This window comes from Camelina sativa, chromosome 16 (genome assembly GCF_030686135.1).
Source record: "Camelina sativa cultivar CO46 ecotype springtype chromosome 16, ASM3068613v1".
Taxonomy (NCBI): domain Eukaryota; kingdom Viridiplantae; phylum Streptophyta; class Magnoliopsida; order Brassicales; family Brassicaceae; genus Camelina; species Camelina sativa.
In genome coordinates, this window is record NC_141895.1 from 7341965 (window position 1) to 7361395 (window position 19431).

A 19431-nucleotide genomic window follows, 5' to 3' on the forward strand; every position below is an offset into this window, starting at 1 on the left:
GAAAAGTTATGGCAAAATACCAAAATAGGTGTTTGTTTTGATAACTAACAACAACACCATCATTCTCTTCTTCAACCTAGTAGTTTGTTGCATCCAATCATGATCATGCACACTATCACTAAAACAATTATTATCTTCTTATTTCTTGCTTTTTCTTCAGACAAAGTATCTTCAACCTTCTCAAATATCTCTTTTGCCATATTCTTTTAAATCATTTTCTCAAACTCACTCTTTCAGATGCTTCTCAAATCCAACATTCTTTGCAGTTAATGTATCTATTTTGTTGACCAAGCCTCATCAAACAATTTAAACATGTGATCATCGTTTCTAAGCTACAACAAACCCCCATTGTTATAATTGAAATCAGAAAAAAAAACTATAAAACATAATAGTTTATCTTATTTGGTACAACAAATCCATAACAATAGTATCTACGGTAAAGATTGAGATCAGACTTGGATATAATTGCTACAATTTCTTCCTCGCACTAACATCTCTTTGGGACACCAACCACTCTTTCTCATGCACGAGAACTTGTTGATTTGGTCGAATTGGTTGATATATTGCTCATCTTCACAATCACATTCGTTAATAAAACCTAACAAATAATAAAAGACGAAACAAACTACGTGAAAAGAAGAAACAATGGATTTCAGTTTCAGTAATGGAACCTAGAAATCGATTTTAGATTTCTTTTATTTGGGGATTTATGGGTTTCATGATAGCGGATCCGGTTTGGTGCAAGATTCAAACTCGGTTAAGACATTATTTTGGGTTTAGCTCATAAACCAAAATAACCCAAAGTCGGTTTGGTCTTGAGTTTTTTTTTCCTTTCTTGATTTGCATTATGGCATACAATGTGACAAAGTGTCTTGATTTTTGTTTTCTTCGTTTCGTTTCTTGATTTGTAATGTGTCTTGTTATGTGTATTGTTATGTCGAACTTGATTCTTTTTTTTTGGCTTTTGACTCTTAAAGTTCTGATGATTTGTGGTTTGCTTGGTGTTTGCTGGACTTTGCTAGACTTTGCTAGACTTGTGTGTTATTGCTAAACTTTGCTGAACTTGTGTGTGTTTGGTTCTCTTTGCTAGACTTTGCTGGACTTGTGTGTGTTTTAAATTGGAGTCAAACTTTGGGCTTTGATGGACTTGGACTAAATGTGTCAAACTAAAGAACTACTTAAAAGATGAAATAATAGATCAAGTTAAAAATTAAACAAAAATCATACAATGTGTCAAACTAAAGACCTATTAAAAAGATGAAATAATTTCAGTCAATTTCGATACTTTTGGACGACAACTGTGAAGGGCGATAATTCTTCATATGCTCAATTAAGAGGGGATCATTTGCAGCTTCCCATAGATCGATTGCAATCATCAGACGTGCTTCTTTGATGTTCTCATCAATTATCGAATCCAAACTTAGAGATTGCATATGACATTCGATGTATTTCAATGCATAGACTCCACACTTACTCGTCGACCTATTCAGGTCAGATAGTACCTTCACGTCTATAATTTCATATTGTGTCAAAAGAGGTACTTTTCCATTCATCTTTGCATTAATTTCTCTAAAAATACGTGCGATAATGACTCGACATTCCTTATATTTTTGTGTCCATCACAATTTAAGACTTCAGCAGTTCTTAAAACAAAGTTAACGCAAACAGAAATCCAGTGATTGTCATTGACGAAGATTAGAGCATAGATTCTGTCAAAACCTTTATCCCATTTTTTACATTTCTTTCCGTAAGATGGAAAATCACCGTTAGCGTAGAAGTTTAGTATCTCATTTGTGGCTTTGCTTGTTTGATGTTTTCATGTACTTGGAGTATTAGACTTCGAGTCTCTCGCTGAGCATGAAATTCATAAAACCCACACAGTTTGACTTCATCCGGCCTAAAGATGTTTTCTCCTAAAATAAATACATCATCACATCCATGTCCTTGGAAAATAAGTAAAAGTTAAAATTAAATTTAAATAAAACAATTTATGTAATGCATAATATTGAAAAAAAGTAAAGGTTATACTTACTTCATTATGCAGTCACTTGGTGTGAGTGCATAATGAAACAAATTACTTCATTCGATCTAGTAGTACATCACCAATTACCGATGGACCCAACTTAAGGATCTCTCCACTATGAAACAAATTGTATTTTGTAAATAAAAAAAAAAAAAAACTAGACAGTTATAACTAGACAAAAACAACCAAAAGACTTACTCAAAATTCCTTTTCCATGCTTCAAAGCATTCCATCTATCATCATATATTGAAACCAATTCAGCATCCTCGTCATTCTTTCCCGCGTTTTATGTAGGATCAACCTCGGGTACACATGGGTTTTGCGAAAGATGTCCTACTGATTTCTCTAAGAAATCTTGAGTGTACAAGAAATATTGAGTGTTCAAAAAATCTTGGGTGTCCATGTTAAGGTCTGTGGCACCCGATTGTGTGAAAAATTTGTGACACCTCGATTTCAGGAACATGCGGAGAGGTTTAAAAGAATTGATTTGGCCACCTAGGTCACCAAAGTGCACTTATCTTTTCGGTCAAGGGTCCTAAGAGAGCTCCAGAGTTAAGCGTGCTTGAGCTGGAGTAGTCTCAGGATGGGTGACCTTCCAGGAAATGATTGTCGGAACTGTGCGAGTGAGGACCAAACATAGGAAAAGATCATGTGGTGATTGTAGGGACATTAACAAGTCTTTAAAAACCTCCTGGATGTAGCAGACCGGCCGTCGGACATGGATGAGCTCACGGGCCTAGTGAGAGGACGTGAGGCTCATTAAAGAAAGTGGGCCCATGGACTAGGATAGGACATGGGGCCCACTAAGGGATGGTGGTTGGAGAGTTACACAATTCATCAAAAATATATTTTTCTTCCTGTCAATAAAAATATCAATGTTTAAAATTAACAAAGAAATACAATAACCAAGTTTAAAGTTTACAATACATCACCTAAACAATTATAATACATAAGTTCACAAATAGTGTTTTACTTTAGTTTTTAAAACTACAAACACGCAGATACATAGCAAAATTTTCCAAAACCAAATACACCAAAACAAGTATCAGCAAGTTACTTTTTACGTACCAAAGTCTTTGGTTAAACGGATGGTGGTTTATTCTTTGTCAAAATTAAGAATACATAAGTTTTAGAAAACAAGTACAAATACAACACCACAAGCAAAGAGATTTATTTTTGACTTACCACATCTTTTAGTTTAGTAATTCCTTCACTTCTAATACATCCTCCTCCATCTTCTTCAATCCCTGGCCTATTTCTTCCTGAAAAGGCTTTAAAGAAGCTTCAAACACTCCTTTAATGAATGACTTTATTTTTTCATCAAAACCATTTGTGGTTGCGGCTCGTTGACATAGCAATTGCATTTTTTGACTCTCTGCACTGTGATCAACGTGCTTTTGTCTTTCTCTTCTTCGTATCTGACACTTGCATATTTAAATCTTGTTTCTCGTTATTCTCCAACCTAGAAAATTTATTATCTGCATCACTAAGATTTGGATCTTATTTCTCATCTGGAGCTACCTCACTATCCTTTTCAACATAATCATCTATGTTTATAACCTAATCTATCTTTTCTTCGTCTACATCAGTTTCAACATATCCCCACACATGGTCTCCAAATTCGTAACTAGATCTGACCAAATCGTTTAAGTGTTTTAACTCCCACATCATTGATCACATCATACCTCAGAAAATCTACCGACTCGAATACGTCATAATTTTATGTCATGGAAATGTATGGAAAAGCGATAGATATCCTACAGAAAAAGATGTACACAAATGTTAGTTAAGCAACAGTCAAGAAGATTTGCAAAATATAACATATAAAGAAACACTACCAGATTATGACCATAAAAATAAAATAAGAATACATAAGATTTGGAGTTACTAACCTTTGGTCCAAATGATTGCTCTATGAAGGTCTTGATAAGACACTTTTGTTGCGTCCTTCCAGTTAGAACATCTAGGAGCATTGACGAATTTCTTGTTAATCTTCTCTCCAAATAATTCTCCAATAACAGGAATTGTTTCCAAAACCCATATTTGAAGTGGGAATGAGAAACCATTAAGAATATAACTATAGGTCTTCTTCCACTTATTTCTTGTGTCCATGATCGATGTCACAAGATCGAGGTCACAAGCAAACCTCAAGGATAAGCTCTCAACTTAACAAGATTCATCACCAATTTGATGTATGAGAGAGGAATCTTTTTCTTCTCGTCCTTAGCCATCACCAAACCAGCTGTGACATAAACATAAACAAATCTAATATTGTCTTCAAATTCCCATTTGGGAGCTTCTAGTAGGTGCACATCTATCAACCTCTTAATGCAAATCTCCCCGTCTCTCTTCAATAATCTACCCAAAAACCTTTATCCTCTTTCCAACTCTTTAAATCTAAGCTGAAATCATTCCTGTATTTGAGTCCAGGGACTGCATAAAATTCTTGCATAGAAAATCTCAGTGGCTTCCTTCCAAACACAAACCAGAATTCATGTTTTTTATTTTTTTACCAACTGCCTACACATGATGTTGTGTATCAAACGCGCAGAATATCGTAGACCATTTTCATAGATGGCATACACATTTGCAAAGACATGATCACTCTTCACTTTCTCGTACTCGATTGGCAAAGCATCCTGATTTTTGTCATGATAGACATTATGCAGCTATTGTTTATCTGCTTCACTTGTGGTTCATCACCATCTCTGAAGAGGCGTTTTGGATACTCCTTTTCAACGCCTGCACAAAACAATTAACAAAACTTAAATCAACCACAACGATAAGAGCAATTAGAAATAAGATTAAATAACTCTCATGAGGGGAAAAATATCCATGAATTAATATATTTTCAAAAAGGTGAGTTCGACGTTTTAGGGTTTTGGTTGGCCTATTTCGCTTGAGAGTTCTCCTGAAAGTTTCCGAGAGTTTATGTGGCCAAACGAAGGCTTTACCGTGCATGTTCTTGGGAGGTATGTCTGTGGAAGTGGAGATATGAGGTTGGGGGCGGGAGAGAAGCTTGATATGGTGTTGCTTTTTTTCGTGGTTGGTTAGAATTATCCTTGTTTCAAGGTAAAGTGTAATGTGGAATCATGGCGATGAAGAGCATGATGATCTAGGGTCTCGGTTCTGTGTTGTTGGATTTTTTTTATTATTGTTAGAACCTGGTTAGAAACTTGCTAGATTGATGGGTTAGTTAGGTTCGTTTGTTATCTTTCTGTTGTGCATGTTTATTGTTGGTTTATGTTAATTGAAGTTTGTTATTATCGATTAAATGTTAGTTGTTTGTTTGACAGTTTAATTAAATGTTATAGTATATTTAATTTTATATGAAAAATGGTCAGGTTGCTTCAATTGTATAATACAAAACATTAATATTCAAGTTAAACATATGTTACATATGATTAAATGTTTGTTATTCATATGTATATTATTCTAACAAAATTATTGATTTCTTATTTACTTTACATGATATAAATTGTAATAACGGGTAACAAAAACAGTTTAGTCCAAAATTACAATGATTTTTTGAAGTTAAAAAATGAGTTAAATTATGTGTAAAATATTTTCTTTTTCATGTGGTGCTAATGTCGATTTTTTTAGCATTGATGATTCTTCTGGTTCATAGAAAAAAGTACTAGGGTCACCACAACAGTTTTGTTTTGTACCAACACCACTAGTGATCCCCATTAGTAAAATTTGGAGAATGGAAAATAATAAAAATTGAAGATGTTAAATCACCAAATCTACCCCAATTTTCGCATTAGTATTGGCGAAAGCGGAAATGGGAGAAAACATTTATATTTGGTACTCATTCATATAGGGCAAAAAACCAATAACTTCAACTGAAAGTTATATTTAAAAAGATAAACCAATAATTTGGACTCAAAGTGCATTACAATAATACCATATTAATTATTTTTTTTGATAAGTAATGCAATTACCCAAAGTTATACTATTTGTATCAAAAGAAAAACATAGAAGACATGTGTTGGTAAATGGAAAATAATGCAAAACCCACCAGTGTTCCTTACAGCTTCACTGCTTGTCCCCTGTGGTGGGCACTCAATTAAGATTCACGCGCTCTACAAAAAGAAGCAATACCCACTTGGATTAGTTAAATGATTTTTTAATTAAGCTAACAAAGTAGAGATTTAGGCTACCAGTAATAATTAATGTATGCTTAATAATTGAGTTGTTTTGTCTTTGACAGTACCATCACCAGCTTGACGTGTCCTCTTCTCGGTAAGCAAGGACCTGTCTCCTTTGTCTCTAACCAATCTTTTTATTTTCATTTCTCTAATAAGAAGAAAATTTTATTTTTAGTTCTCAAATCTAAAAAACTATAGCCATGTAAAGAAAAACATAACTGATCTTCTTATTGTGTGTATAATAATATACGGGTATCCGTGATCCAAATCCGATCCAATCTAATCTGAACTTTTGGATGTATTTTATATATGTAAATTTATATAAATTATTTGTATCAAATTTACGTGTTTTTCATAATAAACTAGATAAGACTCGCGTTATTACGCGGATAAAATGAAAAAAAATTATTAAAAATAATTAAGTAGTAATATATATGTTTTATATTTCATCTTGTAACATTTTAATATTGAATATGAACTTCTCATATTTCATTTTAATACTCTCAGTTCCATTATATAAGAGTTTAAAAACTTTTCTCTCTATTTTATAATATTTTCTCAAATTTCTATGTACAATTTTTATTAATATAACAATTTACGACTATTTGAACTATTCAGTATATTTTTCTATTGGTTGAAGTTTTATAAATGACATAATATTTATTGTTTATTACTCTTTGTGCTTTTACCCAAAAACTCTTATAGGACATGGAGTACCATTTAAATATCTATACCATATTTTAAGTTTAATTACACATTTAATCTTAATGCATAGAACTAAATATATCAAACACAATTAATACATCATATCAAATCTATATCATAGTAAGAATTTAAAATACAAATAAAAATAAACAAAATATAATTCGCAAAAAAAAAAACTGAATCAACATTATTTAAGATATATTTGTTATGTTGTTATCTCATAATTACTAATTTTACCTCATGTCATAATCAATTTTAAATGCGTGAAATTTATAAAATATATATATATATATATATATATATATATATATAAAGATATAGAGACATCCTCATCAAATAACTGAAGAATCATTCCTATAAATAATAACGTATTTTGAATTATATTTTTAATTTTTGAATTATCTTATGTTTTAACACATGCATTACAAAAATACATGTGTTGAAATTATAAAATCAAACATTAAAAAATTACTAATATTCTTAGATGATTTTTTTTTAAATGGTACATATTAATATTTGAAATTTTTTTAATCTAAAATAAATTTCATCGTTATACATTCAGTTTCGTAATCACATTTAACTATCTATTTCATCGTAAAACCATAATTCACTTTTTCATGGACTAGAGTTAAAAATTTTAATAAAAAAAATAATATGAGCATCATAGGAGATAATATGTATATTATTTAGTGACAGAAAAAAATGTATATTAGCTCGTATTTTAAATTTAACAATAAAAGTAAGGGGGATTATTAAAAATGCTTATTTTTCTATTTCACTTTTCAAAAATATCCTCTCTTGGTGTTTTTTTTTTCAAAAATACCCCTTACTAATATATAAAATAACAAAATTCTAAACCCTAAACCCCAAATATTAAACCCTACCCTCTAAAAATAATATCCTAAATGTAAAATAGAGAACCCAAACCTAATTTTTTTTTTTAAATTAATACATATTTTAACATATAGTAAAATTTCGTTAAGACTATGGTCCTAATATTCTTAGTTAATTTGAATTGTCATCTTTTTTATTTTTTTACTTCAAACATCTTTTTTTTTTATGTAAATGTGAGTATTTACTTTTTTTTAGAAACAGTAATTAATTGTATATTTTCACAATCATTTTTTATCTTATATAAAAAAATACTCACCTTTTTCTTGTAAAATTAGCAACTTAAAATTAAAATAAATAAACTTAAAATTAACATATAAGATAATTTCGAATTTTATGATATATATATATATATATATATATAATTTCCTTATATTGGTCTTTTTAAAATTTTAAAGCTGTTTAAAGTTTATAATTTTCTTATATATATATATATATATTAACCAAACATTAATAAGAATAAAAAAGCACTCCAAGATTGGTGGCCCAGACAGGAGGATAAGAGTTTACAAAAGTAGATTCAAAAATTAAAGATCTTGATGACTGAGCAAGGCAATCTGCCCTTGCGTTGAAGTCTCGTGGGATCCTGGCGAGGGTGAAGGAAGGGTATGAAAAGGCGGGCCAATCGTCCGGCGTATGCACCATCGCCACTAGCTCTGCACAGTCCGTCTCGAAGGCTTGACAAGCAACACCAGCCGCCAGTAAAGACTCCATAGCCCTGATCAGAGCTTGCAATTCCGCGTGTAAGGAGGTAAGGCCTCTTTTGTGTCTTCGTGCTCCCAGAAGAAGCGTAGAGTCTTCTCCATTGCAACACCACCAACCCAAACCCTGAAAAGGGTTCGTACCTTTCCACGAACCATCAACCTGACAACAGGGAAAGGAACCCCTTTCCTCCAATATAGGCGGATGAAAAGAATAACTCCCCGAATAAGACTTGGCCTCCGCCCACAATAACTTATCATTGGCTGCTTGATCCAAAATTCCAATTGGCTCCATCTCAATTCCCTGGAAAATCTTTTTGTTTCTATCTTTCCAAATTGACCATATAATCCAGGGGAGACGAGAAACTAAATCTGAAACCCCGGGTTGGGAAGTCGCCCGCCAGAATATGAAGTCTAAATTTGCATAGATCGAAGCATAAGGAAAACCTCCCGCGACGAGCAGCACTGGGGACAACTCCCAAATGCGTCGTGACCGGGGACACTCAAAGAGCGCGTGATTTATAGTCTCCATCGCAGTGTCACACCACTTGCATATAGTGTCTGCGCAAGCCGTTCTAACACCGGAAAAGTACCCGAGGCAACCTGCCAGAAAAAGTGTTGAATCTTCAGGGATACATCTAATTTCCACGCCTGAGTCCGCAAAGGCATACACGTCCGCCCATATTCAACTACCGCATTTTAATCCCGGGCTAGTCTATAACCTGATTTAACCGAATACTTTCCTGACTTAGTAAAGTGCCATAATAACCTATATGGTTGATAGGTTTTACTGACCGGCAAACTGCGGATGAGTGGTATATCCACCGGATCAAAAAACTCCTCAAGAATAGGCAGATGTCAATCCTTCGTACTTGAACTATTAATAGTTTTTTTTTACATTTGGAAGTTTACAAAGGTCTTTTTTTCTTTAAAAGATTTTAAATAAAATTAGGTTTTTTTTTTCTATATTACTTTTATATACAAACTTTTTATGGTAGGTTTTGAATTTTTACATTTTTATTTTTTTTAAATTTTAGTAAATTTAGAATTGACATGTATCAATATCTGAATGATACAATTGATACGTGTCACGATCTTGTTAATGGGTAACTTTTACATCAAACTTTATATAATAAGATAGTCTTACTGTTTACTATAAATATGTCTTAGTACATTTTCAGGTATTTTCTATTGGTTAAAAAAAGTTTAAAACTATTTTAGTCTTATTTTAATAATATTATGAATTCTATATTCGACCGCAAATATCTATTAATATTGGCGAATCTGAATCCACGTTGTTTCAGAGATCCGGATCTAGGTACCCAAAAATTCAAACTATCCGATTTGTGGCTACTCCTACTACCAATAATACAAATGTTACAACCAATACATAAATTTGCATTCCAACCAGCAATGAAAATAATGAATACTGTGTATTTTTAAGAAGATGGCCCTGACTTGGCATACATATTTTCCAAACAATTTTTACACTTTATTTAATCATTATGAAAATATTATTTTTTTCTCCCATTTTTCATGTCTTTTGTTTTTATTTACTTGCTTCATTTCTCAGAGAAATATGGGCCTTATGATTAGTGCTTTAATTGTAGTTTTTTTTTTTTTTTTTTTTTTTGAAAAATTTAGGCTGCTAGATTTTTTTTCTGTAGCTTATGAATTTTCGTAGAAGGCAAAAACTATTATGTTTCATATATATTTTTAAAAATTTCTGTTTTAACGAAAAAGAACTGTGAACTTGGTACACCACTTGGAACAAATTGTGCCATGGTCCAAAACATTAATCTGGGTTGACTTCCAATCCGATTTTACCATATTCCCGTATAGTTAGAGAGTTTTAAATTAGGAATTTGTTCTACTTGAAGTATTTATAATTCAGTTTGGATTCGAGCCATCCTTCAGATTATTTTCAAGCTTTCCAAAATAGTATGTTTACATGCATTAGTAAGCCTGGTCCTGAGGCCCAATTCAGGCCTGATGAAAAACTCTTTTAACAGCCTGTGATGCTAATTGAGAGAAGATACAATACATATAAAGTGGAAAAATACTTTATTTTTTTTTATTTTTTTTAATATGAGATATAGTGGAAAAATACTTTCAACGTAAACACTAACATAACAGACGTAAAATCCATAACAATCATGAATCATATGATCAAATTGATCACAAAATTATTAGTAACATATGTTACGAGAATAATATTAGTAATAGATTGAAAATTTCATATAATACGCTATCACACTATTAAAAACTATATATTACAAGCTAACAAACAATCGACAATTGGATCAACAGCTCTAACACTATTTTAGTATTTGCGGGTCTAACTCACTATCAAGTTAACTCATATGTGAACATATACCACATTTATAAAGATACATTACTTAAGTACCCAACCAATGTGTGGCATTCTAATAATATTATAAAGTAACTTGTCTTGATTTCTCATATAATGTTTTCTTTTAAACAACAAGCAATGTTGACAAATATATAAAATAAAAAAACAATAACAACATGCAATATACAGAAGTGATTAACATTTGTGTATTAGCTCCATTTTTATTTTTATTTTTTTTGTATAGATGATAGATCTACTCAGAAGTACCAAAAATAGTCCATCAAATAAAAGTAATTCATCAGGACTCAACGTCATCATATTTTTTTCTGATATAATTTATAGATGATGAATGTATCCACTATCAAATAGCTAGGCTTGAACAGCGTATATATCTGTAGATACAAATAGTACAAAATCGCATTTCAGAAACTCAAGAGCGGCAGGAAAATAATAGAAAGCATCACAACAAATTATGAAATCCACTTATTATGAATAACTCTATGGTTGAAGTAACTGTGCTTGGTGGGATATTGTACTAATGCCATTAAAATGGGAGACAAATTGATGCAATATTTTAACCATTAATGAGTAAAGTAAAGTTGAATATAAAGAAACTATTAATACACATAGTGGACAAAGGAAGGACGAGCCAATCTTTAACACCAAACATGTTCCAGACATGTTTCTTACCATTAGATTTTGTCCAAATTGAGAACATCATTGAAGAAAATAACAACTCCATCACTTTTCATCGTGTTCCTCTTTTCTAAATTTACATAGAGATAACTTTTGTGTAAAAGAAAATGTTGGTGTTGCGTTTCCTGTTCGTGTACTGTGACAATGATTCCGTAAATTTCAATATTCGAGCTTTTCTTTTGTATGGTTACTCTCATACTAGCTAATTAATTTAGTTTAGAATCATATAGTTAACTCTATACTAGTATTTTTGCAGCAATTTTTGCTCAAAAATACTTTTTGGAAAGTTCTTACATCTAATGCATTGTCTTTAATATTAGTTACCAAAAATTTCAAAGTTAATTATAAGTAAGATTTAAAAAAAATAAGGAAATCTTTGTACTTCTTTCAAACATAAATATATGATTCCTTTTTATTTTTATTTGAATTTATATTTAAATTATTTTTAATTATTCTATAATATATTTAATTAATAAAAATTGTGATTTTTTTCTGCATATGATGTAATACAAATTTTTAAAAACGGACATATATTACTCAATAGATGAATAAAAAATACGGGTATAATATCCGACATCGCCTAAAAAAATTGGGCAATAGTTCAGAATCATACTATAAAAGAGATCAAAATGATTCATAATACAAATGAGCAGAAAGCTTGACTTATCAGGCATTCAAACTTAGAAGACTTTTATTTGGATTATTCCGGTTCTTTATTTTAAAGGTTTTTAAAAGTTAAATATTATAAATATTTATATTTTATAAAAAGTATAAATATTATCAATATTTATATTTTTTAGAAAGTTAAACTTTATAAAATGTTAAAAATATTAATAATATTCTAACATATCAACTCAATCTAATATTTACAATACAAAACAATAAATATTAAAAATTAAGATTATATAGTGCGAGTTATAGCTGGACGGGTTTTGTTGATATTTATATAAATTTAAAATATCATTAGCTTAGTGTTAAACAAGTAAAACATCATTTCATTAGCTTGTTAACACTATCGGTATCCGAGAATAGACATACCTAATTAAATTGATTAATAAATATTATGTAAAAAATAAATTATACTTCAGTATTATATGGTTTAAACTTATAAATACAACTTATAATTTAAATATTTTAGTTATAAATAATTTGTCCCGCGGTGTACCGCAGGTCCTAGTTATTATTATTTGAATACTTATGTTAGTGATTTAATTAGGAGATACGTTGATTGAACATTTGGTACGTATTAAAAAACTTATAAGCTTTTAAGATGATTTCTCTGTATTCATCTTCAAGGGTTGTTCAATATTTTTTTTTCCGATTCTCATCTCCATTTTTTTCTTCATTCTGTTATTAAAAACTTTGTATCATCAGTTTCAGCTCATTTTCATGATTCAATGTATGAATACTCGAGCCTTTCCCATGCACCTTCTATGTAATCTCTTATTTTCATTTTCCAAGCATATATATGGTATATATATTGTCATATATTTTAATACTGTACGTCGAAACTGTCTTCCCATTCTATTAACACAAACATGTCACTCTAATATATTTTGTTACTAGTATTCAGATCCAAAATTCACCATTTAAAATTGATTTAAAAGCGAGAAAAAAACATTCATGATTTATAGGGTTCATCGTAAATGTGAGACCTATATGTCAAGTTTTTGTCGCACCGAATTCTCTATAAAAGACTGTTCGGTAGTGAGAACTTGTCTATCCTTTTTAGCCCCACTCGCTCTACAAGACTACAACCCAATAAAATAACGACAAAGAATAAATAAGATCACCAAACCCTAATTAAGAAACATAAATACCTAAAATAATTCTAATGAATACTACCTTGATATAAAAAACTACAGTATAAGATTCCAAAAAGACCACTACTCAGCTTAAAGAATGTTAACATCTTTCAGTATATTTTTTGTTGAAAAAATATATTACGATAAAAAAAAATAACTATTCTATATTTTCAATGAAATATCAACATAATAGGGAAAAGGTCATATTGTAGTTTAAACATTTCCTAGTACAGAAATATAGAACGAAGTTTTACATATGAATAATGTATACAGAATTTTATCAAAAATAAAATTATGATGCTGTTTATGTCCTGTTATTATATAGCATGTCTGTCTTTATATTTCAGAAATAGAAAAGCAAAAGAAAAGAGAAGACGTAAGAGAAAAGCTAGTTAAACTCTGATAGAGTAAAACTGCATGTAAATTCATAAATTGTTTCTATTTATATCTTGATATTAATTGTTTCATGTTATTATTAGTTTGACTAATTTAAGTAATTATGGTACTAGTTAGTTGATAGGTTTGTTTTTAGTATTATTCTTATTTAAATTGTTGTTTAGTGCTATATTTATATATTTTAGCATGCATGTAATAAGGCATTACTGACAAAAAAACAGCTGCGGATATATATAACTAAATTATTAAGAGTACAAGAAGTGGGACTAGAAAATCCGAAGATTAATACAACAACTTATTTATATTAAGTATATATGCCGGAAATGCATGTTAATGTGTTATAAAATACTAAGTATTGGATTGTACATTTTATGCATCAAGGCTATATGTTCTCATCTCCCACCACATTAGTGGTGTTGCTTCTCGAAGACTTAATGTTCCAACGAGACCAAAAGAGATAGCTAAGAAAGTTCAAGAGACTAAGAACCGCTAAAAGCCAATAGAACAGATCGAGCCTGTCCTTATTCAGATCGTTCTCCCCAAGCCACCCTTTAGAGTCGACGGACGTAGAAGTAATCTGGTTGACGACCGAAACGAGCACCGAGCTGAAGTAAAATCCAAAGGAGTAGGAACAATAAGTCAATGCCATCAAGAATGATTCCATGCCCTTTGCAGATTGTTTGTAAAAAAACTCGATTAATCCAACGGCTGTAAACATCTCGGAGACCCCAAAGATCAAGAACTGTGGCGTGATCCAGAAGATACTCAAGATTCTACCGTCAAGAACTGAAGAGTCTCTACGCTTCTTCTCGAGCATAGCAGCTGAAACCATTGAGAAAGTAGAGAGGAAGAGTCCGACACCTATCCGAGTCAATGGAGGAATGCCTGAGTTATGTCCTGTGAGCTTACGTGCAAAAGGGACTAAGAAAGAGTCGTAGAGAGGGACGAGAAATATGAGCAATATGTAAGGGATGGCCTGGAGTGAAGCTGGAGGGATGTGGAAGGAATTTGAGAGACGAGTGTTCATGGAACTTCCTTGTTGGACCGAAAAAGTTTGGAGCTGAGCCAAGATGGTGTTGAAGACGATGGTGCTTGCGAAGATTGGGACAAGTGAGATTAAGGTTTTTACTTGCTCAACTTGTGTTACTGTGCAGAGCCTCCATGGACTCTCCTTTATGTTTGTTTCTTGGATTTTGATGCATGCCTTGTCCAAGAACCTGCCCAAACGTTAAAAAACCAATCGTTAGATTTAATTATATTATTCTCTGATTTCATGCTTATGTACAGTACATACGTGTGACTTATATTTTATAAAAGAAATATTCTAATATTTTTTTAAAAAATGTTAATACTTCCTTGAGCGTACGTTTCTACAATTTATAGATGAATTCGATTAAAAACATGAACGGTTTTGGTTTTACTAGAAAAAAGAGGGAGACGTTAACACGTGAACGGATATATATGCGCAAGTAAAGAAACAACCGATATTTGGAATCTTTCTATTGAAGTTTTTGTCAGGTCTTAATTATAAGAAAATATATAATTATCTATATATGATAAAATGAAAACGACCAAAAAGTGAAATATGAATGATAGAAAAAGGTGAAATAATGAGTTCATTGTATGACTATGACCTGAAACGAGGAGTGTGTGGTAAAGTGGAGGAGGGTACGACGTCGTTTGAGACATGGTGGTCTCCATGAAGCATTCTTGGGTCAGAGGGAGACACAAGCTTTCTTTTTAATATGGCAGCCACAACAACCTGAAATACAGAGACCATTATATATATATGATCATTATTTAAAAAAAATATATTTATATGTATATAATGACTAAAGAAGTGGCTATCAGTTTTTTTCAAAACGCACAATTATAATGTTTTGCTTAAACATCAGCTTCTCTCTTTTCATATGAGTCAGCATGGACCAAACTGTTTTAGCATTGTCTTGTCCACACACGTGAACACAATTCCTCACTTTGAATATATGATCTATCATCTATGTATCTTCCTAACTTTTTCTCTCAATAAAACCAAGTGGGTCGAAATTTCCTTGGCGTATATAGATTTGTACACATGTGAAAAAAAAAATCTTATAATAATTATGGCAAATTTTATAAAAAATCAGAAATTTATACGAGTATTATATAGGATGTTCGGACAGTTTCACTTAAGAAAACATGATAGATGTAAATATGTGTTAACAAAATGATGACTGATCATTTCGTAACTTGTAACGTTATCATAAACCGTAAGTATTGGACGAAACATATTCGGGTTTGTCAACGATAAGGGGGTCAACATTAGCGCAAACTATGGAAAGTGTTCTTCCTTTTACGACTTCTATGTAAAGTGTTATTATTCCTTTGTAATAGTAAAAAATCTTAATCAACTTATATAAATGTTTGATTGTCTCTTTAACAAAAAACGAAAATGTTTTATTATATAATTTTTATCCGGTGGAGACAGAAGTCAACTCTATTGTTTATATGTGTGGTTGGTCTTAATTTTTTCCATATAAAAAATATGCTCACGGGTCCAAATTAGATGGACTCACGTATATACATACGAATATAAATTGTTTTTTTGACAAAAATATTTTTTTTATGAAGTCAACTATTTTGGTAGGTAAAAAAAATCCAAGAGTGTGATTTTTTAAAACTAGATATCATCATATCAAAGCATATATTAAAAGAAAAAATGGATAGTAATAATCATATTAAAGTATGTAGTGTAAAAAAATAGCAAAGGATTATCTATGAATAGAGCAATTATGCCATTATGAACATGTCTTCTATGTGTAAAACATACTTTATTAAAAAAAATATAGGTTCATCCAGTGATTTCTGTTTTTTAGTTCTACTGTTTGGAACTGTCGTAAACCCCACTATTTTGTGTTTTTTTTTTTTTTTTTTTTTTTTTTTTGGTATCAAAACAATAGTATATCTCTCTGCAGGAGAAGAGTTTGGTAACTATTTAAAATTTTTAATAAATTCTTATAGAGTCAATATCTCTGTTTCTTATAGTTTAAAATTTAATGGAATATCCTTGATGCAAGAAGTTCAATATAATTAATATAAATGGTCATCGATTTATATTCGTATGGTGTAGAAAATTTTAAAAAGAGAACACGAACTTACTTGGGCAATGGGAGTGAAGATGCTTCGACGTGGACGTTTGTTACGAAAATACATAGTACCGGAGACTAAGCTAATGAGGCCTAAAGTCATGGCTGCAGCAGAGACTCCGAACCCAACGTCCATGCCCGAATGAGTTTGAACCCAAACTAGGAGAGTCAGAGCGATAAGCTCTCCCATTGAGAATGCAAAATAGGCGGCATTGAAGTAAGACGAGAGTCGTTTTGATTGTTTAGGATCCGACTGAGAGAACTGGTCCGCACCGTGAGCTATCATGTTTGGTTTCACGCAGCCACTTCCTAAAGCCACCAAGTAGAGTGCCATGAAGAAGATCATTGCCTTGAAACCTTTGGCTTCTTCACATGTTTGGTCTATCATTGGGTTACACTTTGGTGGCTTTAGTTGGGGCAAATGTGCTTGTACTGATAATAGTATGAAACCCTGGAGATACACGTGACAATATAGAGTTAAACGACAATAAATCCATTAGAAAGTTTCGGAATGAGAAACTTTGATCTAAACATTAACTGAAGATGTTGAAGTTAGGTGTTTGTAGCGCTGGTATTTTCGTAAATCATTTATATAACCGTGATGAGATCACACACAAAAAGCATGTTGCCCGGACATACACACGTAAACTTATTACGTGTATGCACATTATATTTATATAACAGATTTGGTTAGGAAGCCTTGTGATTTATATTTTAGTATTGAGTTGGAAGTTAAGAAATGAACATACAGAAAGCTCGACGAAGCCGAAGATGAGGATGGTCCAGAAGCTGCCTAGAAAGGCGTCCGAGAGGTAGCCGCCGAGAAGGGCGAAGATAAAGATGGTGCCGACAAAGTTGGTGACAATATTGGCCGCTTTAGACAAGGGGAAATGCATTTCGTTTATTACATAAGTTATAAGGTTGTTCCCTACCGCTGCAATCCCCATAATCTCAAAGGCTTGTAGTCCTTTAAAAAATAGAATCAAAAACTACTAATCAATAAGAAATAATATAACCGAGAAATCAAACATTTACCAAGGTCCATGGAATATAGATTTATCGTTAGTGGGACCAAATTTTGGATAAGGTCGAGTTCTTATGGACCAAGACACCAAAAAACAAGATGATCCATCTAAGGCAACAAACAAATCTTTATCACTAATTAAAATTTTGTGAAATTATATATATAGAAAGAGAGAGATACCAAGAACAAAGAGAGCAGCTCTCATGCCACCATGTTTGTTAGGGTTGGAAGGTCTCCCTCTCCAGTCAACACTTTCTTCTTCAGCCAATTCCCAATTATTCATCTCATTACTAACCTCCTCTTGTTCCCATTTGTGGCTTTGTTTGTTTATCTCTGCCATCTCTCACAAACCCACAATCAATCCAAAGTTTCTCTCTCTATATCGCTACTTTAGTTGTGCCAGAGAAAGAGAGATATTGAGAGAGAGAGAGAAAAGATAGAAGAAAGATTGGCTTATTATTTGGCTTGTCTTTAGTATCTTGAGGACAAATAGAGTTGGCCTATTGGCCCTTCAATTTATAATAGAGAAGAGATGAAGAGAGGGGGAGCCAAAGTCGTTGACTCTTTGGCCTTACGTATAACACTAAGTGTAGATTCTAGGCAGAAACGAAAACGCCGTGTGTCTCTCCTCTCTCACTATTCGTGCCTTTTTTTTTTCTCACAGTGAAGCCCCACACGCACTTTCTACAAAAGATGTGGATCTCTCTCCCACCACAAATATTCCATTTTTAAAATTTAATATGATTCTTAATTATGATAGATCGGTTGAATTTTGGAATGTTATAAAGTATATAAGTATGTGTATGTGTGGGTTTGTGAAAATGATGGGCATATATAAGAGATGGTTAAATACAATAGATATTTAGATTTTATGCCTTCTTGATGTTTACTTGTTGGGTCATTCTACTGTCATATACTTTTTCAACGTATATATATGAGTCAAAAGTTTAGTGTCATTTATATGAATTTCCAAGATATAGCTCACTGTCATCGTGCATGTTTAAAGTATTTGGTTGTAGTTTAGTGGGATTATATATGAAGGGTCGTAGTGTATTTGTTGATAAGGATTGTGTTAATTATATTTGTATTGCTTTGGTGTTGTGCTATCATACTCTGTTTCTCTTTCACTGTCTCCTCATACTTTATTTAGGTCCAATACATGATACCCCATTACTAAACACTTTCTTGTACGATAAACATCTTAAATCCCCCGGAATAAAATTATTAATCTTAATTTTCTAGCAAAAAGATAAATTTCTAGAAGAAAAAAAAACATAATACCAAAATTTCAAATGAGACCGGTTAATTAGTGTTTTTGAATTGCACTTCCACTCTTTTAGAGACTTATAGATGTGCTTGGTTTGCTTCAAACTAGTTTTTTTTTTTTTTTTTTTTTAATATGTCCCCATAATTTGAATACTTTAGTCTGGTTTGTTTAGAGTAAAATTTTCAAATTCTATTTTTTTTTTTTGAATTTGTTGTCTCTATAACTTCTTCAGATTTTAATTTTCTGATATTTTTTCCTCTGATTTGGACAACCTTCAGAGGCTTTTGATAATAT

At 31.7% G+C, this 19431-nt stretch overlaps 2 protein-coding genes across 2 annotated transcripts; both read right to left on the reverse strand.

Annotated features, from left to right (window-relative positions):
* Positions 1-8220: 8220 nt before the first annotated feature.
* LOC147925242 (uncharacterized) lies at positions 8221-9003 on the reverse strand. The gene has a single exon (XM_087492536.1). It carries the CDS (start codon positions 9001-9003, stop codon positions 8221-8223), a length of 783 nt encoding a protein of 260 aa, XP_087348662.1.
* A 4925-nt stretch (positions 9004-13928) lies between these two features.
* LOC104750144 (protein NRT1/ PTR FAMILY 4.3-like) lies at positions 13929-18491 on the reverse strand. The gene is made up of 5 exons (XM_010471900.3): positions 18051-18491; positions 17596-17813; positions 16860-17297; positions 15356-15483; positions 13929-14938 (listed from the first exon to the last, which is right to left on the reverse strand). The coding sequence occupies exons 1-5, from the start codon at positions 18208-18210 to the stop codon at positions 14104-14106; spliced, it is 1779 nt and encodes a 592-aa protein (XP_010470202.2). The 5' UTR covers positions 18211-18491; the 3' UTR covers positions 13929-14103.
* Between the last annotated feature and the right edge of the window lie 940 nt (positions 18492-19431).